We start from the raw sequence: 27827 nt of genomic DNA, 5'->3' as shown, positions 1-27827 counted from the left end.
CTTTTCTGGATCAGGGCCTTGGTGTATACCTTTGCAGTCATAAACACTAGACAGATTCGTGCAAGTTACACTACTGTATTCTTCACACATTTTCTACCTGAGAAGTGCCTTTCAAAACCACTGACTTCTCTGCTGCCATTGGCTTTTAGCCAGCTCACTACACACACCTGCTTAGCCGCAGCACAACACTCAGCAGGAAAGGACCTTAGGAAAGAGAGAGTGGCTCATGCTCCTCTACAGTGACCTCTTTGTCCAATTTGGGAAGAGCAGTTTTTGATCCTGGCACATGTAATGGCATGTGTGGCTTGGGACATTAACATTTGTGAAGGCATGGTAGGGCAAGACAAACCATGTTAACATCTCAAAGCTGTGTGCCAAGGTAAGTAACAGATTCTATCCTAATGCAATTAAGGAATGATAATCAAACTACAGGGAAATAGGAAGTTGAGGGGGAAATACAGCCCCTTCTTGGCAAGTTAATGAATATTTAGAGCCAGAGAACAGAGAGTTTGGAGGGGGATGAGAGAGCAGTTTGTGTGAATTATCACTTTTTTTTTTGCTATTAATGATCTAACAGATAATTATGGATATTATGCAGGTAGACTGGCAATGGATTGGCCTAAATCTGTGCCACTTTCAAATTGCCATCTACCTCCTGGCAAGAATTAGTTTTAACAACAACAAAACTGCCAGATGATTTCTTCACCGTCAGATATTTTCATCTTCTATAGGGATGTGGAAGATTCTTATTAAGAAGGGGAATTTGGGATTTTTGCCTTCTTTTTAAGTTTGGATAAACTCTCTGAGCATTTTTGCTCTTCTTTGGTTAAACTCCTAATTTGTGGGGTGTCTCTCCTGTCTAACTGCAAGGACATATAAGGAAAACCAATATGAAGTTTTTACATATCCTTTTGACGAACACAGAGCAAAATCCTCCATTCCTGGAGTCCCAGTCTGCTTTATATATCATCATTTATTCCATGATCATAAGTGTATTTTAAATAGTCATAGTAAAAGGAACTTATACAGTTCTAATTAACTAGGTTGTTATCAAGCAAAGAGTAAATCAGGTTCCCTGCCCCTTTAATCAATGCTTTAAATGCAGTATGGAGGAAGTCTCCTTCCCAACTAGTGAGTCTCGGATGTAGAACTGCATATTTTTATTGAGATCTCATAGTGACAGTAAAATCTGGAAGGCTACTCTTGCTCTAGAGTTTATGGACTACAGCTCCCAGAATGCCACACTACCTGACAGATTGTCTGTGATTGGCCAGAGCATCTTCTATTTGGAACTCTGCATGTGGGTGCAGCTGTGTTGGAGGAAGGCAGCCTTTTGCTGGCTATGAAGAAAGGTAAGTGAGGTCTGCTGTGCACTTCAGAGGGAATGGGATTTTTTTAATATTCAGTTTCCTTCTTCTGATTCAGTTACTTCTGTATTCCTCCCCTCAGCAGCTTCCTTAAAAATGCATGCTTTGCCCTGAAGTATATTTAGAGCAACTTACAACAGTCCTGTGTGGAGAGCCAGGACTTGCTGCTGGATTGAAGATGAGCTCAAAAAGGATCATGCATCATTTTTAAAAAGAAGAATAAAAGAGGGGATTATCACACTCTTAAGAGCTTACATTCCACATGGCTTAACACTATTGTTTCATTCTTTCAAGAGAAGTTTGCCTAGTTAGTCCAGCAGAAAACCGAAGTACCAAAGTGAAAGTGATTTGATTTTTTGTTTCACTTGATTTTCCCTTTGAACGAATTTACTGATATTTTCTCCCCCATGTCATTGCAAAAGAAAAGATATCTGGCTCTATCTTGCTCTCCCAGATCTAAATTCCAGCATCTCTCTCTCTCACAGTAAAGGATTGCTGCAGGTTGCTGCCATGCATGTGTGTGAGGTATTTGGTTTTCTTGTACTGCACACGCTTCCAGGAACATGGAAAGCTTGTCAGTAGAAAGCTGACATTTGGATATTAATAAATGTACGTCTGCACCGATTTCTGAATGTTTGATATTGTGCAGATAAAATAAACTTAGGGCCACCTCGGACTGACCCCATGACATGGAACTGAGAACTGCCTAGTTTCACTTCATTCCCAGTGTGGCCTGGAAAATATCTTTCACCAGTAACAGAAGCCAAACCATCCAACAAGGCTCCATATCCATCCCCTGCACCCTCTCCTGCAATATTTTTCCAACAGTATCTCCTTGTTAATTGAATTAAGTTACCTCATAACTGATTAAAAACAATAGAACCTGGGGATTAGGGCTCAGCATCGAACTCTTCCATAGGCCATGTATTGGATTCATATCTCTGCTTTTAAAGGACTTTTAGCAGAACACGTGCAGTGTGAACTTTATTTTAAATACTCTAAGGATTAATTGAACAGCATGATGAAAGGAATGAGAGGTTGTGAGGGAATAGCTGCCTGATGTTTGTATCCTCAAATGTCAGTTTTGTTACCAAAGTTAGAAACCACCCAAAGCAGCAAATTCAAGATGTCCTCATTTAAAACTTTTTCACTTCTTGAAAAACAAAGAGAATTGCTTTGTGCAGCTAAACTAACAAACACGTATTTATGCCACATTTTCCAGAAAGTGAGATGTGAAATGGCAGTGGGTTCTTTTGCTGTCTTATACTGCCCCATAAGTGTCTATTATTCCATTTGATTTATCTGTATATATATATTTATTCTAAATAAATTCTAAAACACCAAAAAAGCATGTACCACCACTACTTTCAGTGTCTTAACACAAAATTATTCTGTTTGAATGGTTTGTGTGTGCTTTGTTTATTTACCTGTCATTGCATAATTCAGGCAAAGTGAAATTGCCAGGGAAATGAACTTTAACTCTTGCATACAATACTTTGGCCAAAACCACTAATGCCATGTTTTCAGTGACTGGAGTGTTCATGAAGATGTCAGATTAATAGCCTGGAGACCAAAGTACACCATTCACACACTATTTATGGCACAGATAACAGTAGTGCAAAATTTCCCCCTTACTACCCAGCCAGAGTGCATCAGGACTGCTCTGGAGGGACCATCTTTGGAGTGTGAATTGAGCAGAAGTTCTTCATAGTCAGTCTTGGCCTCTTTTTTTGAGACTGCCAGCAGGGACACCTATCGGTATTAGCTGCGGTAGTCATTTCATGAAGTCATGGGCTATCTGTTGAAAATCAGCAAGAGGCCTCCATCTTACTTTGTAAGTTTCTAAGCAGCCATCAAATAGTAATGATTTCATTCTGTCATTCCTGACCCTGGCAGGATTTGACTTGAATGGATATAATTTTAAAAGGTTTGGCATAGGAGAAAATCTGTATTAGGGATGCCTGGATCTGTGCTAGTCCTGACTGTCAAAGGTGGACTCATGCTCAATTTGTGTTTAAACCCCTTTGGGTCATGGCTGAGAAGCAGTGCGAGGGAATTCTGCAATATGTGAGTATGGCCAGACAGTACATACTTGGGGGGTTTTCCCATCATGCACTGCCAGTCATTTAATCTACATAAAAGCAAACATTTCTTCACAACTGAAAGAGTCCTAAAACCAGGAAAGTTAGTTTAGATTTGCAGTGGCGTAAGCAGTGGTTAGCAGAGCCACCTAAACAATCTCTCACTATATGTCCTGCTTGAAAAGTTTAGGGGGAGAAATTAAAATAAGATGATTGTAGCATAGATAGAACATGCTGATGGCTATGGAAAATTGCCTGATTTTGCTTCTCATTGGGCCAGACTCAGCCACTTGTAGTCACAGTGAGAAGTATTTTACTCTACAAGTAGTTCCATTGACATCAGTGAACCAACTTGTGAAATAAGGTACGAATCAACTGAATGAATTTATCCCCCTGAATTTCTTCTTTCATTTCTTGCCTTTGTCTGATCCCTTCAGCAGCACAATTGTGGTACCCTTCTGACAGTCTGTGCCCTTCCATTCAAACTTTGTTTTTCATGCTGAACCAGAAGTGCACAGATTTCAAAGAAAATTAGGTGGCACTTATGATTTCTGGGTGTGTGCTTCAAGCTGGAGTATTCTGTCCCTTGTGTTATTAAATGAACTCATTTATGAATTCAGTGACTAACCTTCCCAGCCCTAATTGTTTCCACTTTCCATAAAAGTTTCCTTGGATCAGCTACTTTACAGTTTGAGCAAAGTTGCTCCTAACAGAATTTACTGTTACTAAATACATTGCGTTTGGTAGTAGGGGTGGGTGGGAAAGGTTTACAGTGTCGAGGTCCCAGGAAGCAAATCATGAATCTTACACTGAATGTTAAGTGTATTACTCCCCCGTATAATGATTTGGGAAGATTTTCTGCTCTCTTTGCAGGAACTCTTTCCTGAAAAACAAATTGCTTAAACTGGACCCTCTGAGATTCTTTCCAAGGGCAAATATTGTTAGACCCTCAGCAGCATATTTGTTCCTGCAACATCTGAAATGTGCTTTCTCTTTATTTTCACTCAGGTTAAATTAGTTGGAAACTGCTCATGAATATTTAACAGTGTAAGCATTTGTGAGGAAGCAGTGGTTTGATAAAAGAGGCAGGGGGAAAGACTCATTAATTTCAAAAGAGTTGTGGCTCTTTTACAAGGCAGTTGTTAAGTGGATTCTGTGGCAGGAGACGTGTGATTTATAGCATTAAATTATTATGCTGAAGGTATTTAGCTAAAGTGAGCTGGCAGAACACTGTGTCTTTAAAAAGTCAGCCATGAAACAGAAGGCAGTTGGTGCAGCTTGTATGTGGTTCCTAACGTCATGCTGGCTCTGAGCCAGCCTGATCTTATTTCACTGTGTCAAATTGTACCTCCTTATTGAATTCCTTTGCCAGCCTACTTTATGAAAGAAATCCTTGGGGGTTCTTTTGCTGTTCTTGATAAGCTTATAAAAATGATTTGTTTTAGTTGCTTGTAGGTAGGTTTTTCTTTTTTACTTTTTTCCTAGAAAAATGACAATGTGGTGTAATGTTGCCTAGTGAATGATTTCTGAGATGCTTATAAAATGGTGAATGTGTGTAACTCAGTTTCCAAAATCTTTCCTTGTATATTGCAAAAAAAGAAAGCAACTCTCAACAGATCATCTCAGTAATTAAAAACTGCAAATTTTTGTCTGTTTGTGTGTGCTGTAAATAAAAATACCACACACCTGTAGCTTTATTTCTTCTTTTAAGCTTGTTTCACTGTATCTGGGAGAACATTTTGCGAATAGTATAATTGTTGCACTTGTCATTTTGCAGTAATCTTCTTAGATGGAGTGAGACGTGATTGGGGGGAATTGTATTAAATTATCTGATCTACAGTACAGAAAGAAACACCTTTTTTGATGAGTTTGTAATAGTTGTATTTGGTGTTCTGCATCCTGTTAATTATATATTAAATATAATAATGGTTTTTCAAAAGGTGTTGTTAAACGTTAATTTATATCCTAGATTTTTGTAAGCTTTACATAGATTTAATGATTTCCCATTCATTTCTTCTTCAAAGGACTCTGTGACATGTCATAGGCATCCATTAATGCCACAGCAAGAACATCTTGAATATTTAGTTAGTTACCCAGTGCTCTGTGAAACAGGAGTGAGTTCCTGGGGGAAAAGGTCTTGGGTCACCCCTGCACTTCTCCCATGAACATGATAATGGTGCAAAACTATATACTGCGAAAATATCCCCGCACAGGGCGGAGGGAGGGGGGGAAGAAGGAAGAACAAATTGGATTTTCTTCAATTTCACTCTAACTATGAGTCCCCACTTCTCTCCTCTGCACTCACTACAGCTACTGAAGACGCTTCACTAACTCAAGAAGGATAGTCAGGTGGGTAAGGCACAGAAGTAGGCCTCAGCAGACATGGATTTAATTCCTGGTTCTGCCATAAACCTCCTGGGTAACCTTGGGTAAATAACCCAGCTCATCTGTGCTGAAGTTCCCTACCTGTAAAGTGGGGCAACGATGCTTCATTTCTCACAGGGATGTTGTGAGAATAAATTCTATACACATAGGTGAGATACTAGCGTAATGGGAGGGGGGCATAGAAAACCCTATAAATAAGTATTAAAAAGCACTTATTTTGGAAAAGGGTCAAATCGAATGTTCAGTGCTTGTCTGTAGAGCAGAGAGCACCTCTGGAGTTTGCTCATTAGCTTTTCCTAGTTTATAAGATATCAGCTTTGTCCAGCTTCTGAGGAAAGCAGGGCCCTGACTGCACTTTTTCTCTCCAAAGGGAAGGTGGTCTTGTGCAGGAGAACACTCATTTCTGTTACATTATATTTCTCTTTTGTATTTACTGATTATTAAACACCTCTTTCCCCCCCCCCCTTATTGATTAGTTGCTGAACTTAAAGAAACCTCAACCCTCTCCATGCTGTCTGTTGACATGGAAAACAAGGAGAATGGCTCTCTGGATGTCAAAAAGTAAGTGAATTCCTGGGGTATGTTATATGTGGACAACAAAGAAATTTTGGTTTTAGTTTTAATTCCTCCAATAGTTTTAATGGTTGGGGGTGGAGGGAACCGGTGTATTTATGGGTTTGCAAGCTTTCCCGATTTGCCGTTGTCTTTATTGCATTCCAGCTGGGAAACAGAGGTCTCAGACCTTACATTGGTTAAAGGGGGCATCCTACTGGGTTCTTTTCAACCAAGACTGTTACGGAATTCCTTTCTGCACTCTGCATGTGAAAACAAACATAAAGCAAATATGCAGTGTGTACCTGATCATGTCAAGTTCATAATGATCTGTGGGAGGAAATGCTTTGTTCTTCTTTGAGTAATTGTCCCTATAGGTACTCCACTCCAGATGCGTGTTTGCCTGTGCACTTTCAATTGGAAATTTTTCATCAGCAGTAACCATGGATCTGCACCTGTGTCCTACCCATCCTGATGTTCTGGTCCAGAGGTATATAGGGAGAGGCTGAGCTGTCACTGCTCCAGTTCCTTCTCAGCCCCTTCCGGCTTCAGTTGGAATATCAGTGTTCACTTGCTAGCCTTAATCCAGCTTGCTTGTTTTCTTCTTTTATTTATTAGTATTTTCTTTATTTACTTTGCTGTTTTCTTATTTTAATTTCTAGCACAGAATTGTGCTTTCTGGGGTGGGGGGTCATCCCACACTTCTTTTGTTTGCGGTCAGGGCCTCCACCACCCTTGACCTCTGCTGGTTTGTGGCCTTTTTTTCCTACGTAGGTTATACCCGAAACCCCAGGCTACAAACCCTGCCAGACCTGCCACAGGTCTTTTCCCCCTCAGCGATGGGCATTCCAGCTTCCTCGACGCATCTTACATCCCATCAAAGGGTAAGGTCTGCTTCAGCTTCAAGAGCAGATCCAGGAACCTAAAGGGGGACAGATTGAAACTACTTCTTATGGAGGGCTCTTCGGGCTTTGAACACCCCCCTCAGTACATCAACCTCAGCCTCTAAGGGTGCTCTAGCTTCTCTGGTTCTGGCTCCGATAAACACAGACCAAGGGGCAGCTTCAGAGGCTTCAAAGCCTTCTAAAAATGAAAATTACCATTCTCCTGACAGGAAACCTGAAAGAAAGGCAAAGTCACCCCAAAGGCCAGAGAGCAGGGAAACCTGCATCCCAGTATGGGTACTGCCAAGGCTTCCACCCCTTCCAGTATCAACATGCCGGTGCCACTGAAAAGACTTCCAGCATCCTAGTGCAGCACCATCGTGGGTACCTGGATTGGAGTCCTCCAAACACAGATTCATCTTGGCCCCTGTTCTGGTACTGTTTTTCTCAGGTCCTAAAGAGTGTACAGACTGCCCATCTATATCATCTCTGGTGTCTCTCAACATACTTCATTTTGAGGAACAATGCCCAGGATCACTGGTACCGATCAGATTCCTCTCTAACAAGGATCTCTAAGTCATAGAAGATCCTGAATCTCTCTTGCTGAGGGGTACTGAGAGGAATGTCCTGCTGGTACCAACCTATCCCCAGAGCTGACACATCCCCCAGTGTTGCCACACTACTATACAAAGACTCAGCCACAGATACAGTGAGACTGTGGGCATCACCTAGGCTTCCGGTACCGATGCAGCCTCTGGTACTGACTCCGTTAGCTCCTCCACTGGATACAGGGATGATACCTTCTCAGACACAGACACTTCCATTCAAGACTCTACCATCTTCCTTCTCCCCTAGGTATATCGCAGGAGATCCCAGGAACCAGTTGGTAGTTGTCCCGTCAACCTTGTCAGGACCTCACCATAGTGAGCTTGTGAACCCTGGGGCTCTGTGATGGGGCATGTTCCCCATACTCGTCCTGAAAGGGTTAATGTAGGCCAGGGGGCCAATTAACCTATTAGGCTGCAAGCAGGGGGGATAGTTAGGCTGAAAGGAAAGCCTTAATTACGGTAAGTTCACCTATACGGGGATAGGCGAGGCTTCTATGAAGCCAGGGAGCTGGTAGCAGAAAGGGGCTGCAGGAAGTAGTCTGCAGTTACTCCCATTGGGAAGGGAGGCATGTTTGGAGCTATAGAATTCAGTCTGCAGTTAATCCCTGGGAGGAAGGGGTTTGGGTGGCAAACCCAGAGGGGGGAGCCAGAAGGAGTAAGAAAGGCTCAGGGAAAAGACAGCAAGGTTCAGGATGGTGCAGACCTTGGCAGCTGATTAGAGGGTCCCTGAGCTGGAACCTGGAATAGAGGGCAGGCCTGGGTTCCCCTACCAGCCACTAGGGGAGTGGCACCATTGGGGCAGTGAATGAGAAGACTGATTGAGACTATAAGGAAAACTTTGATACCCTGGAACAGGAGGACTATAGTGACCAGACCGTTGGGCCAAGCCATGAAGGCAGAGCACCTTGAGTAGCACCTGGGAGCGAGAGCGGCAGCAGGGTATGCAGTGACCAGCAGAAGGGGGCCTTGGACCTGGAAAGAGCTAATCCCCAGAGCAACCAGGAGGAGGCGCCTCAAGCGGTGAGTAGAGCACGCTGTGGCAGGCCCCTTATAGTGATCAGCTGTATAGGTTGCTGTCGTGCAATGGGACTCACCAGGAACAGCAGCCACTGGTACCCAGGGACCCTCTTCCCCAGCCAGACCCTCCTGGGGCACAAGAGTTAAGGTCAGAGGAGTAGGAGGTATCTCCATCAGTGAAATCCTCTCCTCAACAGATAGGGCTGTTATGCCCCCTCCATCATCCTATGCAGATGACTTCAAGACCTTTCAAGAGATAATGAAGAGCATATCAGAGGCCCTGCAGATCCCCTTGGAGGAGATATAGGAACCTCGGCACCCCCTGGTTTGCTTCCCTACCCTCAAGGAAAGATTGTCTTGCCTAGCAATGATGCTTTACTGTTACCAGCCTGTACAATATGACAAACTCTAGTGACCATCCTGCGTACCTGCAAGAGGGCTAACAAAAACTACTAAGTACCAGCCAAGCGTTCAGAGTGTCTTTCTCCCATTCCCTCCCAAATTCTCTAGTGGTCAACACTGCTAACAAAATAAATAGTACTGGTCTAGATGGACCGTTCACGATAAAGAGCTCAAACCCCTCACCTTCTCAGTCGCAAGAGATATTCCTCAGCTAGCAGCAATTGTACCTTCATTAGATCCAAAGGGATTGTTTGTTGCCCTCAACTTCCAAGATGCATATTTCCATATGGCTAGTAATCCAGCTCACCGATGAGTCTTATGGTTTGTTGTGGGCAACAACCATTGCCAGCACTGGATTCTCTCCTTTGGCCTTTCATCCATCAAGAGAGTCTTCACAAAAATCCTCTTCGTCATCACAGTGCATCTTCAACAAATGAGAATCGTCATCCTCCCCCATGTGGATGACTCACTCTTCAAGGGTTGCTCCTTCCTTTAGGTACAGTCAGCAACCAACAAGGGCCTACCCTTCATCTCAATTCAGAAAAGTCTGCCTATCCACACATAGACTATATTGGAGCCATGCTAGTCTGCAGCTGCCAGAGCATACCTGCCCCCCAGACAGGTTCCCCTCAAAGTCAGTCTCATTGCTACTCTATATCAGAGCCCCCAAACCACAGCAAGCCCTTAAACTTTTGGGACAGATGGCAGCTTGTGACACTCCATGCAAGACTGGACTTTTGGTGTCAAGCCTGGCTCAAATCTGTCTACTCTCCCAACAAGCACAAGCTGTCTGTTCCTAATAGTCCTCAACTCTCACAACTGGTTGAGAGACCCCCACAAGCTCTATGTGGGAGTTCCATTCTTGCTCTGACCTCCCACAAAGATCATCACTACTTGCCTCCGTATTAGGTGAGGGTATCCACTTTTGGCTCAAGGCAAATCTTGACCCCAGGATCCCTGACCTCCATCAGCATCCTCAAACTCAGAACAGTTTGATATGCTTGCTAACGCTGCCTACCCAAGATCAAAGATTCTCTGAGTCAAAGTAATGACAGTCTACAGAGCTGTCTGTTTACTGTGTAAATTGCCAAGAAGGAGAAAGATCCAAGTCTCTGTGCACAGAGCCTGGTGCATCGCCCACTACATAGACATCGGAGCAATTTATCTGACAGGCCAACTGAATTCAGTCCTGAATTTTCACCCAAAATGTGTGTTCTGCACTGTCCAGCCCTCTCCTGGACAGTTCAGATATTTTAGGTCTGTTGCCCCTGTAAGGGCATCAGTATCCAACAGTTTGTTACTTTAAATGGAGAGTTACCTACACAATTCAGTTTAAACACAACACTGGATTAGTTTAGTTTAAAGAATAAAACAAGTTTATTTAACTACAAAAAGTGACTACAAATTCCAGGCATTAAAGTCAGAAATGGTTACAACAGAAATAAAGATAAAGTGCTTTCTAGTGCTAGAACTTAACAAACTAGACTTGGTTAAGGTGAAATCCGTACTACGTGTTCCCAGGAACATTGCTTCAGTCGCGTGGTGGTGATGCCTGTAGATGGAGGTGGAAGAGAGAGGAAGAGCATGGCAAACATCCCTGTCTTTTATCATGTTCTTTCTTCCCTCTTGGCTTTTCCCCCACTTCAGGGTCAGATGAGCATTACCTCATCGTAATCCCAAACTGAGCAAGGGAAGAGGGGTGACTCACTCGAGAGTCCAACAAATCCTTTGATGCTGCCTAGGCCAGTGTCCTTTGTTCCTGTGAGGCTGGGCTGGGTTTATCCCATACATGCCCTGATGAGGTATGAAATGCCCCTCTGTTCCTGGAGAGTTTTGCCTGGGCTTGTTTTAAGCCACGAGGACACATTTTCAGCCTTATAACTATATACGTGAAATTACAACTTACAACATTACTATAACAACAATGCTCCGTGCATCGTGAGCCTTCTGAAGACCCCGACATGACAAACTTTGCATTGGATACCACACAATCATATAACAGTGAACATGGGGGTGCAGGGTGTTCTCCCGAGATACAGAGTGTCTCAGTCATCAGCTTGGCCAGAAGGGTAGGGGAACTGGGAGTACTTATGGCCGATCTACTGTATACAGTATTCTGCCCAGACAAGGTAACCTTATATCCCCATTTTTGTTTCTTACGTAAGGTTTCATTAGACTTCCACATAAAAGTGCCTCATGGGAGGAAACCAGTCTTCACATTTTGGACATGAGAGGAGCTCTTGCCTTTTATCCTGAGAGGAGTAACCTCTTCAGAGCTTCTCCCAGATTGTTGCATTCTCAGAGAGAGTGATGGGATGTTCAATTTCCACCCAAACACTATCTAAATAGGTTTCAGGATGCATTTTAGCACGTTACAAAGCTTTGGGAATGCATCCCTACCTATGGTCACTGTTCATTACTAGGGCACAATCTACTTCTATAGCCCTACTTAAGAACTTAAGGGACAGTCCTGATATTTGGGGATTTTTCTTATATAGGTGCCAATTACCCCCCATCCCTATTTTTCACACTTGCTATCTGGTCACCCTAAGTGAATCTGCCTCCTCAGGAGCATAAATCCCATTGACAGTAGATGTTCCTAAATCCCTTTTGAATATGAAATTCAGGCTCCTAAATCATTTAGGTGTTGCACTGCTGAGCACAGCAATGCCTACCTACCTTTAAAATTCTGGGCCTTAATCTTTGCAGTTCATTGCACTTTTCTTTTCTTGTTTGTTTGCTGTTCATATAGAGCTTTCACGAATTTGTATTTGTACAAATGCTGAGAGTAAGCATCTAAAGTTGCAGTTACACAGCACCTTCCATCCTTACAACCAGGGATTAACAAAGGAGATAGCCTGGGGGGAGCTCCTCCTTTGTTGAGGAGGTGAGAACTGCTTAGGCAGGGGATTAGAAGAGGGGTAGTAGGTGGGCCAGGTACCTGACTGGGGCTTCCAGGTTTCCTGCAAGTGCGAGGCACAGCAGCCTGATGGGAGAAGTGTCCCAGCTGGGAGGCACCTTCCCACCTGTTCCAGAGAGAGTTCTGTTCCCCTGCTGGGTTCTCCTCCCATCCAGAGATGATGACAGATGGAGATGATACATGCATTTGGTGCAATGTCTTGTCTGAAATAATGTATTTTCAACTTCCCTGTCTAAAAACCTCCACAACCTGCTATTTTTATTCCTTTTGACATCGGTGCAGGTTCTTCACCCTGGTCAAATCTAAATAGTGACACTGGGTGGGAACAATAAGCTGCGTGCATGCATGTACACACACAGACACATACTTAGGCTTGGTTGGCTGCAAGCCTGCTGCTTGGGGACATAAACTGCTTTCAGACACATTCCTTCTCATTTCCTCCAAAGGAAATACACTGCACAGTGATGGACAGGTAGATAAATGGTTCCTAATCTCTCCCCTTCCCCACCCCCCATGCTGCATCTCATCGCTACAAGATGATGATGCAACACCTTATTACCACGTAACATCAAGACCTTTGATGACAGCTCTCAAAACTGGTGAGCTTCCCCTCCTATTTAGATCTACTTCAAGCATTGGTTACAGCACAGCCCTATGCACTTATGCAGTAACTATACATGGATCATACATGTATGTCCATTCGGAAACCACCCTCAATTAGCAGCTTCACCTTTACCATGGGTGTTGCAGGGGGAAAGTAATCAAAACAAGGTCAGCTTGTATCTAATTTATTTTCCCTTTTGGCTCAAATGATAGAGGCTTAGCTACTAACTGAAGGTGGCTATTTAAAGCTAATGTAATTCAATTGAACAGAAGCTGTGGTTTCTAAGTGAATGTATATAGCGTGTGTGTGCTGATGTACAAAATAAGCATTTGGCACTATATTAAGGAGGTTATAAATAGCTTTAGTAAAAGCTGTTTTTTCAAGATTCTGCTGTATCTTTCCAGACCTTTCTGCTTCCACCACATGATGGCAATAAAGGCACAACATACAGACAGTGGTGAAAAGCAAGCATGCCACAACTTTATTCGTAATCAGTGCATCTGGTACCTGGCAATTCAACCTGTCAGATCATAAAACGCCAGCCCCTTTAAGGTTTTAAGGCACCTTGTGTGCCGGACATAAACACGTATTTATGGCTTAAGTTATGATTCTCACACATTCCCTTTCCTTATCTAAAGAATTGAGCTTTGCACAATAATTAGGCAATGAGGAAGCTGTTCAATCCACAGTCTGGGAGCCAAGAGAAAAGGTTACAAATCCAGCCAGTCTCAACTGGATTCTGCCACACTCCTTCCAAACTTTAAGTTCTGTAGTTTTTGAAACCACCTTTCACTTGAGGTCCCGCAAGAGGCTGCTCCTTGTGAGGCAGGAGCATGAATTTATTAGGACAAGTTAATCACCAGTGTAGCTCCATTGAAGTATTTATACCTGGCGTGAGTCTGGACCATTATGCATAAATATTTCCTGTACTGTAAGAGCAATAGCATGGAGAACTAAAACCTAAAAATAAGGATGTTTTAAAACATGCCTTGAAGCACAATAAGCTTGAAATTAAAACGTATTTGTTAGTAAACAAAATTTTAATAGGCATTTTTGCACATTAAATCTTTCATTTGCTATATAGAAAGAATATGGAAAATTAAGCACTTTTAAAATTCACCATACTTTTTTAATGCTCAATTTTTATTTTAAGTGGAGTGATGATGCAGATTGTAAATGTGATGTGAGAAGACTATTCTGCACCTTGGGGAAAATGCAGAGATTTGTGTAATACTTATAAACTCCACTCCTACAAAATATAGAGGCTTTGTGAATGTTGAGTGGACATAGATTTGTATAGTATATTTCAGGATTTAAGCATCACAATTTGAGCAACAAGAAAAATCTTAAACTAAAATGAATTCTGTATTTAACAGAAATACTACAAGTATTCTGCAGTACTGATCCTGGTTAGCAAATCCTTTGCTTGCAGTGAATAGTATCTTAGTCCACAAGTAGCCCCATTGAAATCAGTGGGTCTGTTTGTGAAGGGCTCTCAGCCTGGCTCTTAACTTACTATGGTTTTTGGGCCATTGCTGTGGAATGCTTTTGTATTATATTTAATGAATGACAGAAAATGTTTTAAAGGGGTTAAAATGCTAATATACAAGCAATGTTACCGTGCAACTCCAAAGATCTAGAATTCTGTTGTCACATACAAATATAGACCCCAGGATTCCGAGGAGAAGCAACAGCCAGTCACACAACTGGGAGACCCCCAAAGTGCTCAGTGAGGTTTGAGCCACCAACCACAATTCTGCCCCTGTTCTTTGTGGCTGGTGAAAAGCAGTTAGGAGACCGTGGACCCTGTGCTGATGGAGATGATCACCGCCTCTTTCAGTGAAATCGATCTTTCTGCCACTCTGAAACACACAGTGGTCTAGCGTTGCTGCCTGACTAAGCCCGGGCAAGATGGAAGTAGTGATAGTGGGAAGAGGAACCTTTGAAAGAACAGGCCAAAATCAATCTCCTGAGCACATTACCCGGTGCTCAGCATGCTGTTTTGACTCTGTCCAATACTGGCCACAATCTACAACTTGAATCCTGACTGTCAAGGCCCGAAATGGACTTGGCCTTTGCTATTGTAAGAGTAGGACTCATCAGGGCAGGGACTAGACCTTTTCGACAGCAGGAGCTCCCTACCATCACAGTGATCCTGAACTTCATGGGTTTTGATGTCAGATGCAAGATTCACCACCTTGGCATTGCTTTCCCTATTAGCAATCCAAGCATAGCTCAGTTTAGACAGATGCAGGAAGAGACGAGAAGGAAAAGTGAAGCAAGAGAATTAATTTTTTAAATGTCTAAATCCACTCCAATAGATATTAGTCTTGTTGAGTACTTGTATGCTCACATAAACTTTGAGAGCCTTTGTATTCCATAGTGACGAGTGAATTATAAATACATAGATATACATATATGTGCTGTGCATCTGGGATTCGGCTAAAGACTGCCCAGAGATGAAAGATACTGTAAATGTCCTTGTCTTTCATGTCCAAACTAAAGGAAGCTAGAACAGTAAGTCTCTGGGCCAGATTTCTGCCCTGGGACACATGCATGCAAATCCCAGTGGTTACAATGAAATCTTGGGCCACGTATCTGAAGGCTGAATTTTGGCTTCTAATTATTTATATTCATATTCAAAATATGTATTATAAAGACCTTTGGCTGTAGCTCTGTTTCCCTCTTGGGAGCCCCTTTAGATTATTTGAGACTGTGGAAGTGTTTCGCCTGATTTCAGAAATATATACATAAATTAGTGCTTGTTGTTTCCTTATTGATGCTACAACTGAGCTATTAACAGGGATGGCACAGTTAAAATGGAGAATATCTGTGGCTGAACTTCTTTTGTACATTGAAAGCTGTAGCTGTAGAAGCATTTTATAAAAGCAGGTGTTTCCTGTGACTGACTGCTTGCTGTTCATCTCCTTAAATTACTGGATGAAAGCCAGAGTCAAGCTAGTTATGTGCAGGTTTTACTAACAACTTGCAGAGCCAAAAAGGTTATCTGAGATAAGAAGGTAGGTTAAGGATAAGCAATGCTGTCTGGAATCACTCTGAATTAATAACTAATGGGTAACATTCTGAATGATTTGTTGTTTCTGATGCTGCTGAAAGCAATTGGCTGAGGTCAGCCACAGAAAGGAATCAATTCTGACTGTGTTTAACAGATGTTTTCTAGGATTCTTAGCTGATTAGAAAATCCATAGATTTAAGTCTTAAAGGCAATGTTGAAAAACTTGGATAATGGGAGCATGTAGAGTGCTTAATGGTGCAAATGCATCCCTGATTCATAAGAGAGTTTATGTATATATTCCATTAGGGATATGCACATTGGGGATGCACACATTAGGGATATCTACAGGAAGCACAAGCCAGTGTAGAAAGAGATGGGGGAAAATCAAAGGCAAAATACTGAAATCGCCTGAACAGACTTTGGTAGGAGAAAACAAATAGCAAACAAAGTCTTGGGAGACTGGTGTTCAACCCCAAACTTGGTAGGTCTTGTGCTCCAAGGCCAGTAGGAGGCTGGGGAGAGCTGTGAAGGCAGCATGTTCAGCCCCTCCATGAGGAGGAGTCTCTGCTGACACCTTCTGGTCAATTTGAGGACTAGCAATAATGTATTCTCAAGGGAGAGGTATCCAGCCATTCTCTGGTGTCCTTGACACTGCGTCTTTGAAGTGGGGAAGAATGTGAGTGACTGTCATTTCTTTAAGAGGGTCCTGGAGGTGCCTCCCTCTGGGGGAAAGAGTAAGTGGGCTGCACACACAGAAGCAGCATACAATAAGCACACACATAGTGATTACCTGTCTAAATTTGCATTTTGTAGTTCAGTAGAGAATGGGAGACCTCCTGACCCTGCTGACTGGGCTGTCACTGATGTCGTAAATTACTTCAGAACAGCAGGATTTGAAGAACAAGCCAATGCTTTTCAAGAACAGGTAAATCGGTTTGGATCGACTGTCACTGCCCTTTGACTCCTCACATTTTCATTATATGGGCTGGTTGTACAAAGGTTAGTGCATGGTAAGTCTCCCAGAAAGGGAACATTCTGGGTGACAACTTTTTAATATCTTTAAATAATATCCTCATTTTACAGGACATGCACTGTAGCTGGAGGAAGGCTGCTCTTGTGATCAAAGCATTAGACTGGGAGCTGAAGAATCTGAGATCTATTCTTGGCTTGGCCACAGCCCTTTCTGTGTGATCTCAGGAAAGTCACTTAAACGCTCAGTGCCTAAGCTTCACCATATGTAAAATGGGAATAGTACTTCCCTACCTCCTAAGGTTGTGGGGAGGATAAGTTTGTTAATGTTTATAAAATTCTGAATTCCTCTGAGGGAAGGTGCTCTAAAAGAGTTATGTCCACAAGTTCAGTTGCATGCTGCTTTGTGGCCTGGGAGTCTTGCTCTCTTGGTTTGAGGAAAGGTTCCTTGATTAAAGTCATTACAAGTAATCAGAAAACAGAGGAATTGAAAGTAAGGGGAAACAGTGGCCTTCTTACATAGCAACAGCACATTGCTCTGCTACGTGAACATAAGAATGGCCATATTGGGTCAGACCAAAGGTCCATCTAGCCCAGTGTTCTGTCTTCCACAGTGGCCAATGCCAGGTGCCCCAGAGGGAACAGAACAGGTAATCATCACATGATCCATCCCCTGTCGCCCATTCCCAGTTTCTGGCAAACAGAGGCTAGGGACACCATCCCTGCCTGGTTAATGGCCAGTGATGGACCTATCCTCTATGAATTTATCTAGTTCTTTTTTGAACTCTGTTATGGTCTTGGCCTTCACAACATCCTGTGGCAAAGAGTTCAGCAGGCTGATTGTGCACTGTGTGAATAAATACTTCCTTTTATTTGTTTTAAACCTGCTGCCTATTTAATTTCATTTGGTGACACCTAGTTCTTATGTTTCAGAGTAGCAGCCCTGTTAGTCTGTATTCGCAAAAAGAAAAGGAGTACTTGTGGCACCTTAGAGACTAACAAATTTATTAGAGCATAAGCTTTCGTGAGCTACAGCTCACTTCATCGGATGCATTTGGTGGAAAAAACAGAGGAGAGATTTATATACACACACACAGAGAACATGAAACAATGGGTTTATCATACACACTGTAAGGAGAGTGATCACTTAAGATAAGCCATCACCAACAGCAGGGGGGGGAAGGAGGAAAACCTTTCATGGTGACAAGCAGGTAGGCTAATTCCAGCAGTTAACAAGAATATCAGAGGAACAGTGGGGGGTGGGGTGGGAGGGAGAAATACCATGGGGAAATAGTTTTACTTTGTGTAATGACTCATCCATTCCCAGTCTCTATTCAAGCCTAAGTTAATTGTATCCAGTTTGCAAATTAATTCCAATTCAGCAGTCTCTCGTTGGAGTCTGTTTTTGAAGCTTTTTTGTTGAAGTATAGCCACTCTTAGGTCTCTGATCGAGTGACCAGAGAGATTGAAGTGTTCTCCAACTGGTTTTTGAATGTTATAATTCTTGACGTCTGATTTGTGTCCATTCATTCTTTTACGTAGAGACTGTCCAGTTTGGCCAATGTACATGGCAGAGGGGCATTGCTGGCACATGATGGCATATATCACATTGGTAGATGCGCAGGTGAACGAGCCTCTGATAGTGTGGCTGATGTGATTAGGCCCTATGATGGTATCCCCTGAATAGATGTGTGGACAGAGTTGGCAACGGGCTTTGTTGCAAGGATAGGTTCCTGGGTTAGTGGTTCTGTTGTGTGGTGTGTGGTTGCTGGTGAGTATTTGCTTCAGATTGGGGGGCTGTCTGTAAGCAAGGACTGGTCTGTCTCCCAAGATCTGAGAGAGCGATGGCTCGTCCTTCAGGATAGGTTGTAGATCCTTGATGATGCGTTGGAGGGGTTTTAGTTGGGGGCTGAAGGTGATGGCTAGTGGCGTTCTGTTGTTTTCTTTGTTGGGCCTGTCCTGTAGTAGGTGACTTCTGGGTACTCTTCTGGCTCTGTCAATCTGTTTCTTCACTTCAGCAGGTGGGTACTGTAGTTGTAGGAATGCATGATAGAGATCTTGTAGGTGTTTGTCTCTGTCTGAGGGGTTGGAGCAAATGCGGTTATATCGTAGCGCTTGGCTGTAGACAATGGATCGAGTGGTAGGATCTGGATGAAAGCTAGAGGCATGTAGGTAGGAATAGCGGTCAGTAGGTTTCCGATATAGGGTGGTGTTTATGTGACCATCGCTTATTAGCACCGTAGTGTCCAGGAAGTGGATCTCTTGTGTGGACTGGTGCAGGCTGAGGTTGATGGTGGGATGGAAATTGTTGAAATCATGGTGGAATTCCTCAAGAGCTTCTTTTCCATGGGTCCAGATGATGAAGATGTCATCAATGTAGCGCAAGTAGAGTAGGGGCATTAGGGAACGAGAGCTGAGGAAGCGTTGTTCTAAGTCAGCCATAAAAATGTTGGCATACTGTGGGGCCATGCGGGTACCCATCGCAGTGCCGCTGATTTGAAGGTATACATTGTCACCAAATGTGAAAGTTATGGGTCAGGACAAAGTCACAAAGTTCTGCCACCAGGTTAGCCGTGACAATATCGGGGATACTGTTCCTGACGGCTTGTAGTCCATCTTTATCAGAAGAAGTAAATAATACTTCCTTATTTACTTTCTGCACACCAGTCATGATTGTATAGACCTCTATCATATCACCCATTAGTCATCTCTTTTCTAAGATGAAAAGTCCCAATCTTGTTGTTCTCTCCTCATACGGAAGCTGTTCCATACCCCTAATAATTTTCATTGCCCTTTTCTGAACCTTTTTCAATTCCAATACGTATTTTTTGAGACACGGAGATCACATCTGCACGCAGTATTCAAGATGTGGACAGACAATGGATTTATATAGAGGCAATATGAGATTTTCTGTCTTGTTGTTTATCTCTTTCTTAATGATTCCCAGCATTCTGTTTGCTTTTTTGACTGCCTCTGCACATTGAGTGGATGTTTTCAGAGAACTATCCACAATTATTCCAAGGTCTCTTTCTTGAGTGGTAACAGCTAATTTAGAGCCCATCATTTTATAAGTATAGTTGAGATTGTTTTTCAATGTGAGTTACTTTGCATTTATCAACATTGAATTTCATTTGCCATTTTGTTGCCCAGTCATCCAGTTTTGTGAGATCCCTTTGTAGCTCTTCACAGTCAGCTTTGGACTGAATTATCTTGAGTAGTTTTGTATCTTCACTTTACTCTTTATCCCTTTGTCCAGATCATTTATGAACATGTTGAGTAGTACTGGACCCAGTACCAACCCATGGAGGACACCACTATTTACCTCTCTCCATTCTGAAAACTGACCATTTATTTCTACCCTTTGTTTCCTATCTTTTAGCCAGTTACTGATCCATGAGAAGATCTTCTCTCTTATCCCATGATAGCTTACTTTGCTTAAGAGCCTTTGGTGAGGGACCTTATCAAAGGCTTTCTGAAAATCTAAGTATACTACATCCACTGGATACCCCTTGTTCCACATGCTTGTTGACCCCCTCAAAGAATTCTAGCAGATTGGTGAGGCGCGATTTCCCTTTTCAAAAACCATGTTGACTCTTCCCCCAACAAATTATGTTCATCTACGTGCCTGACAATTCTGTTCTTTACTATAGTTTCAACCAGTTTACCAGGTACTGAAGTCAGACTTACTGGTCTGTAATTGCCTTGAGAAAGATGTTGGATCTTCACTTGTTGGGCTGCTGGAGAGGAGGCACAAGACACTGGTATGCTTTTTATCTCGGGAGAAACAAGGTGATTGCTGGAACAGCCTACTCCTATAGCATTTCTGCCATCTGAGTAGAAGCAGTGAAACCAAAGGTGACACTTCCCTCTTGGATGAAAGGTTCCACAGTAGCTGTCTTAATGTGACAGGGAAGGATCAGTGAGGAAGAATCAATGAAAAAGATAGCCAGGGACTGATCACTCAGTAAGCCGGTAATGCAATATGGATCCTTTCTCCTACAGATCACTGTTTCATGGTTCAAAACCAACAAAAGTCACAACAATGACCGAAAGTCATAGGTCCATGTGGAATGAGTTTAGTCTGTCTTGTATCGAGTGGACAAGCATCCACATAACCTTCATCTTCATTACTGGAATTGACTGACACACTTGCTGGCAGTCTATCAGATGTGAAGTTAATGACTGAATGGGCCATTGAAACTGGGCTACTTGCACACAGCTGAGGAGCAGCACTGGGGCAGCGAAGGGAAATTTGCACTAGAACTGCCTGTGATGTGCCTGCCTCTTTTGTAGCAAGAGAACATACATCTCCAGGTCTGTTAGTCTGGCACCGTTCCTGATCACTGAGACCCAAATGTTCCAACTTGGGTGCTCAAAGTTAGTCACCGATATTCATATTTAGGCACCTAGATAATTGTCCTGATTTTCCAGAATGCTGAGTAGTCATAACTCAGAGTCAGTGACATCTGTGGGTGCTTAGTACTTCTGGAGATGAGATCCTAGAGCACCCAAGTTTGAACATCTGGGCCAAAATGTCTTTTAACAAAAGAACAAATAAATAACAATGTCTTCTGTGAAAATCTTCTCCATATTGAAGATATGGGAACGTATCTACTTGGAAGCAGTTTTATTTTTATTCTCTGCATCCTTCGAGGAGATGTTTTTCTTAAAAGCTTCTTATTTCATTTAGTTCAGGATCTGATAAATTACAAAATATTGGCCAGATAGAAATTACAGCTGTAAAAACTGCATATTAATAATCTCTTCTCGACATTCTATTTCTGCCTATTTTCTTTGCTTGGTTTAAATTTTTGCAAAATTAATGCTTTTTGCAGCTGATAAGAACAATTTTGAAGGGGAGGATAGAGATCTGGAATCTTTTTACAAGTGTAACATATGTATATGTAATGTATATATAAACCATATTTTTAAAAAATCATACAATTCAGCAACCCCCTTTTTAATTTGGCTTAAAAGATATATTTATAACATGCATGTTTTAGCAAAGATTTAACAGATTTCAGGACCTGTAGGCTGCCTCTTTACCTGTTACATTCTGATGTACCTGAACTCTTTGCACTAAAAGACTTTGGTCATTTAATGGAGATGGCTTTAAACTTCTGTCTTCCACCCCACCCATCTATCCATCCATAAAGCATTTCAAACGTTGCAGCTCTAAACTCTTCCTCTCACAGAAGAGAAGCCTATCAAAATTCTGTTCTAGCCTTCTTTATTTGGCATAGAGCTGTCTAATGCTAAAATGAAATGCAGGCTTTCCAAAAAAAAAAAAAAAAGTGTTTATTCAAAAAGGAATAAAATTAGCTTCTTGCTACTGAGTTAATCTAGCTGACCTTAAAGCCTGAGAAATTAAATCCCAGCTGATTATGATTTATGAGTGCAGCCGGTAGCTAAATTTAGTCTCATTCTTGTGGGGGGGAAAAAACCCTTGTTTTGGGTAATACTCTGGAAGGGCTCAAGGAGCCTCTTTCTACAGCTGCAGCTAACTGTTCAGCATATTTTACATTTAAAGATGAGTAATCAGACAACAGATTTGACTGAGTCTATTACTTCTCTAACACCATCAAGAACATCACCTGGGACTCCTTTCCACCACCCCAGGAAGGTTGATTTTACAATTAAGAAAGAGACAGTTGGAGAAATCAGGGGCTCTGGCTTTTCTTCCTCTGACAGGCGTGCCTGAGTGAGTTCAGTCAAGAATCTTTCTCTCTCTGTGCCTTAGTTGCCTTGTCAATAATGCAGCAGTAATAATTGCCAACTTTCCTGCACTCCTGTGAGGCCGACTCTAATATCTACAGAGCTTCTGAGATCACCTGATAGAAGGCAGCATAGAAGTGCTAAGTGCTATTTTTATTATGATGAAGGTAGGACAGCTGTTGTGCATTTGGGAGGAAAGTTGCTAGTTCATAAGGTTCCATTTATCTGTGTGTGTTTCTGTTAATTGTTGGATCTCTAAGGCTCTTCAGATCTTTATCATCAGGAACCCAGCTATGGCAACACAGAGGGATCACTAACTGTGCAGGCATTGGTTGCTGCCCCCTAGCTATCCTCTGTGAGATTGCACCAGGAGTTAATGCTATTTCAGGACTTTCCACCCTTACTTATGTACTCGCCCTAGGGCAGGAATGGGCAGGCATGCATCGGGTGACCAGATGTCCCTATTTTATAGGGACAGTCCCGATATTTGGGGCTTTGTCTTATATAGGCACCTATTACCCGCCACCGCCAGTCCCGATTTTTCACATTTACTATCTGGTCACCCTAGGCATGCATATAATGTGTCTCTCTCCCCACACCCCTAGCCACACACACTTGAAGGGGGAAAGTGACTGTGTGTATGGAGGGAGGCATCCCACATAACCCCTTGCCTTACCTTTGCCATGGAAAATGGTTCTCCACTGAACTGCTTCCATTAAGTAGAGGGAACACATGGGCCATTCTTTTGTATAGTGGTTAGCTACAACATGTGTATTGGGAATTGTTGGAAAATGTGATTGCTTGCTTTGTTCTCAAATCCCACCTTTTGCATAATAGTAACTGAGTCCACACTTTTTTGTAATGAGATGTATAATACATCTCATCCATAAAATACACTGATAAATGGCTCCAAGCTGCTTTAAAACCTGAACATGTCTTACAGATGAGGAAGAAGATCTGAGGAAGAGATCTGTGAATCTCAAACACCTGTCCCTTCCACCAACAGAAGTTGGTCCAATAAAAGATATTACCTCACCCCTCCCATCTTTCTCAGATGAGGAAAAAGACATTTTTAAAAAAACTGTATATTGTGAATGCTAGTGTAAGTGGTTGATTATAAGGTGATTATACTTCTGCTGGTATTATTAAATCTTAATATCTCTCTGATTTCAGTGGATGTAAGTCGATTTCAGTGGAACAAAATTACTATAAAACAGTGAAAATAGCAAATTAGCAGGGAACAGGTTGCTGTAACTGTGAGGGAGTTGGGGATAGAGGGGAATTAGAGAAGCAGGAAGATGCAAAATACCAAGACAGAAAATATGAGCCATAAACATTCTGAACAATTGGCTCAAAGAGCAGGATACTAAAATGGACTGAAACACATCGCAAGGCAGAGTTCGAAGAGCTTTGCTAGGATGCCTGCATTACTTCAGCAGATGAAAACACAAGTCCTGACAATGCAGCTGGTGTATGTGGGTGACTTGATGCATGTAACCCTTTGCCATGTGTTATGACTTTCTATATTTAACAGATAAAGCAAAACTTTCAGTGCCAGCTGCAAAAAACAATAATAATATTCATGGCTGTCATGTAGCCAGAGGATTATATTTCAATAATGCTAAATTTGACTCTTCATAACCACTGTCACAGCACCTTAAGCAATGAGATTGCAGTATGCAAATGAACTAAAGTCCTCAGCATGGTTATTAGCTGATTTATCTCTGATGTCACAATCCCCCCTCCAACAAAGGCCTCTTCATAGCTATCTTGAAAGCAGACTGTTGGTTGGAAAATAGCTAGTTTTCCATGTCTCTCTCTAACGAAGATACCTTAACAAAAACATGGAGGAGCACAGAGAGACATTTTGTAAATCATTTTAATATAAACATGTTTTCCTTCTAAAAATTTGTGATATTACTCAACCATATTAAACTTGAAGGACAGAGAGAGTGGATTTCACTGGATTGCCAATGGTTGCTGAGGACAGAGACTGAATTTTGATGCTAAGAACATCTTGACAAGATGGTGAATTATTATGACATTCTAGGTATTCAAAGAAATGCCTCTGCAGATGACATTAAAAAGGCATACCGAAAACTGGCATTGAAGGTGCACCCTGATAAAAACCCAGAGAACAGAGAGGCAGCAAAGAGGAAATTCATAGAAGTCTCTAAGGCATATGAGGTTTTATCTGATGCCAAAAAACGGGATGTCTATGACATGTCTAGTGAAGGAGGTATAAGTGGAAAAGACAGAAGAGGTAGAGGTGAAGGTGGAGAAAAAGGTAGAGGTAGACAGAAAGGCAGAGTTGGGAGTCACTTTGATTCTGAATTCCCATTCGGTAGCCCACACACAGATGTGTTGAGAGGAATGGACTCCTTTACAGTGAAACTCTGGGATGATCTACTTGATGGAATTTCTGGCATTCGGCGAGGACTCCATGGAAGACTAAGCAGAAGTGGTGAAAGATACTCTGTCTCTATTGCTGGAGTGTCTCCTATTTCAGGGACTAGATTTACTTCATTTGGTTCCCAGCGAGTTGGGGGCTGCTCTTCATCCTCCATCACATCACTGAACAACAGTGGGAAAGGCAACTTCAAATCAGTCATAATGACCAGCAAAATAGTTAATGGCATCAAAATTACTACAAAGAGAATTGTGATGAATGGAGAAGAAAGAGTAGAAACCATTATTGACCATTAAAATTCTCAACAATTGGTAAGAGGCAGCTACTATACTTGGATAATGAGTTGTTGAAAACACACATTTGTCAGAAATATTAAATTATGATGAATTTCATTTGAGGGATTAACCAGAGTAATGAGGGTACGGGGGAAGTTTCAACCAAAATCTATTTTTGGTTTGCTGCGTCCTAATTGAAAATTATTTATAAACAGTTCTTTCAAAGTTATGTGTGGGTGCCATAGACTTGTCGGTTAATTCTCGGGCTATCATTAATGCATATATTTTGTCTATAAAATTGTTGTGAATTCTCTGTGCACTTTGCATTTAATAATAGTTATCCAAAGTGAAGAATGATCAGAGTTCAGGCCAATCAATACTTCCACTAGCATGAATCTTATGTTTTTCCTTTTGTTTGAATTGTGAACCCAATGGTTAATTTGCTCTGAAGTTAACATTCTTAGGACAAACTTTGTTCATTTCAATTAGTAAGGAAAAATGTAGCACTGGAAGATGTAAATACAAAATTACATTACATTTCTGGATCGTTTTCTTGCTTCACCTAAATGCTGGCAGCTTAGTGCATTTTGATAACTAGCTATGCATATTATAGGCAAATAGCAATGATTAGAGGGAGTGAACTGGGTCTAAGTTATTTCCTAACACATTCTAAATCAGTAAATGCTGTTTTTTGTGTGGAAAAAAGAACATAAAACAGTGTAGGGCAAACTGTGTAAAGCTATAAACTTCTCTGGGACTTGCTGACCTCAGGAAGCACTCCCGCTACACCATGTGATGCCAAAAAAGTATTGCTCATTACACTTCTTTGATGCATGTATAGAGCCTTATAGCTGTAGTTTGCATTCTGTGGATGTGCCATACAGTATCATTGCAGTCAGTGCTTAATTGTAATGAAAGAGGTGCTGGGGCTCAAGCTATTTATTTATATTCATAACTGATACAGCAAGCCCAGAGGTGCTGGGCCTATGAACTGCCAAGCCTAGATGTTCCACGGCTCAGCCCTGGCAAGCCCTGGCACAAATTAAGCCCTGACTGCAGTACTATGAGGGAAGGGATGGTCTTGTGATGAAAGCACAGGATGGGGACTCAAGGGATGTGGATTCTGTTCCTGACTCTGTGACCTTAGAGAAGTCACTTAGAGGCACATTTTTAAAAGTGGCCTCAGATTTTGGGGTGGGATTTTCAAAAGCACCAAAGTGACATACACTCTAAATAGACAGGGCAGACAAAGCAAGGGAGAAAGGAAATATTATTACCTTCTTTTAAAAGGCAGGGAAGATCAAGTGACAGACAGATCAAGTGACTTGCCAAAGATCACACAAAACTATCTATGGCAGAGCTGAGACTTGAACTCAGGTCTTCTGCACTGCAGGTCACTGTGTTAACCACAAGACCACCCTTTCTGCTGTACCTAATAATTAAAACATTTTCCTGCATCCGTGAATTTGAAACTAATAACTGGGAAAAAATTTCAAATGTGGATGCTTCTAGTTAGACACCTGAATAAATAGCGTGATTTCTAGAGGTGCTGAAGTCAATAGCTGCTGCAGGGGGTGAGCACTTTTGAAAATCAGCATATTGGCAGATGTCATCATTTGTTACAGATGTTTACAGTTATGAAAAATAGAACATAGTATTTCTGTTTTTCATGAATGATCCTTTTTAGTATACTCCTGTCTGTTGAGAATAGTTTTGTAATCTTTTAGATGTGTACATTACCCTTAATTACGCGTTAATTCTTTTTCTAGGAAATTGACGGCAAATCATTGCTACTGATGACAAGAAATGATGTATTGACTGGACTTGCGTTAAAACTGGGGCCAGCTCTGAAAATCTATGAATATCACGTAAAACCTCTACAGACACAACATCTAAAGAACAATTCTTTATAGCAAATGGTCTAATTGGGGTCCTGTTGTGCCTCGAATAACAATAAATAAACAATTTGGTTTCATATGATGGTACTTTGTAAAGAGAGAATATATGTCTTAAGAATTTAAACCAAATGGAAATGATATATATCCTATTGGATAGATTTGGCAATATACTGTACTATGACTGAACTGAGAGGGATGGTGTGGATTTTCACATGGTACATAATGATTTTCTCTTCCAGCTCCCTAAACAGAATACATTGAGATAATTAAATCAGATTCTGAACAAAAAGTGAAGAAAGGGAGTTCTTTGTTTCTAAGCCAAACAAGAGGTTAATTTTCAAGAATTACTTAAAGTATTCTTAAAAGTTTACATATATTTGGGTAGAGGAAGCAAAAGTAGATTCTGATTTATGACAAATGTCTACTGAAGTTACTGCTCCGTGTAACTTGTGTGACTGGATTGGGATTTGCCAACTCACCCCTTTTTGCAAAGGGTCCTATTTTTGACCTTATTAAGGTTTATTTGTGGTATATTGCAATGTTGAAAGCTGTACGTACAATTAACATAGCACCTTTCATAGCAGAAGGCCTTCCTAAGAGGTGAAGCTTGGTTGTGTATTTTTGGTGGTGGTCATATTTTCAGCTTGTTTTCGCCCAGTTTTATTCGCAGTTCTAAGTAAGGTATACTTGTTTTCAACAACGGGTGTTGCTTTTGTAAAACAAA

The 27827-nt window shown here is 41.7% G+C and overlaps 1 protein-coding gene across 4 annotated transcripts; it reads left to right on the top strand.

Annotated features, from left to right (window-relative positions):
• Window positions 1-1283: 1283 nt before the first annotated feature.
• Window positions 1284-27827, top strand: SAMD13 (sterile alpha motif domain containing 13). Of its 4 annotated transcripts, XR_006273774.1 has the most exons (7): window positions 1284-1352; window positions 6310-6394; window positions 7160-7269; window positions 7500-7704; window positions 8733-8897; window positions 16650-16835; window positions 26975-27109. XR_006273774.1 is itself a non-coding variant. In XM_038413881.2 (4 exons), the coding sequence occupies exons 1-4, from the start codon at window positions 1343-1345 to the stop codon at window positions 27116-27118; spliced, it is 351 nt and encodes a 116-aa protein (XP_038269809.1). In that variant the 5' UTR covers window positions 1284-1342; the 3' UTR covers window positions 27119-27827. The 4 variants fall into 4 exon arrangements, 2 of the variants coding, with proteins under 2 accessions (XP_038269809.1, XP_038269810.1); XR_006273773.1 differs by having other exon boundaries at window positions 7500-8897; XM_038413881.2 differs by lacking the exons at window positions 7160-7269; window positions 7500-7704; window positions 8733-8897 and having other exon boundaries at window positions 16650-16761; window positions 26975-27827.

Source organism: Dermochelys coriacea, chromosome 8 (genome assembly GCF_009764565.3).
Source record: "Dermochelys coriacea isolate rDerCor1 chromosome 8, rDerCor1.pri.v4, whole genome shotgun sequence".
Taxonomy (NCBI): Eukaryota; Metazoa; Chordata; order Testudines; family Dermochelyidae; genus Dermochelys; species Dermochelys coriacea.
This window is presented reverse-complemented; position numbering and strand designations above follow the sequence as displayed.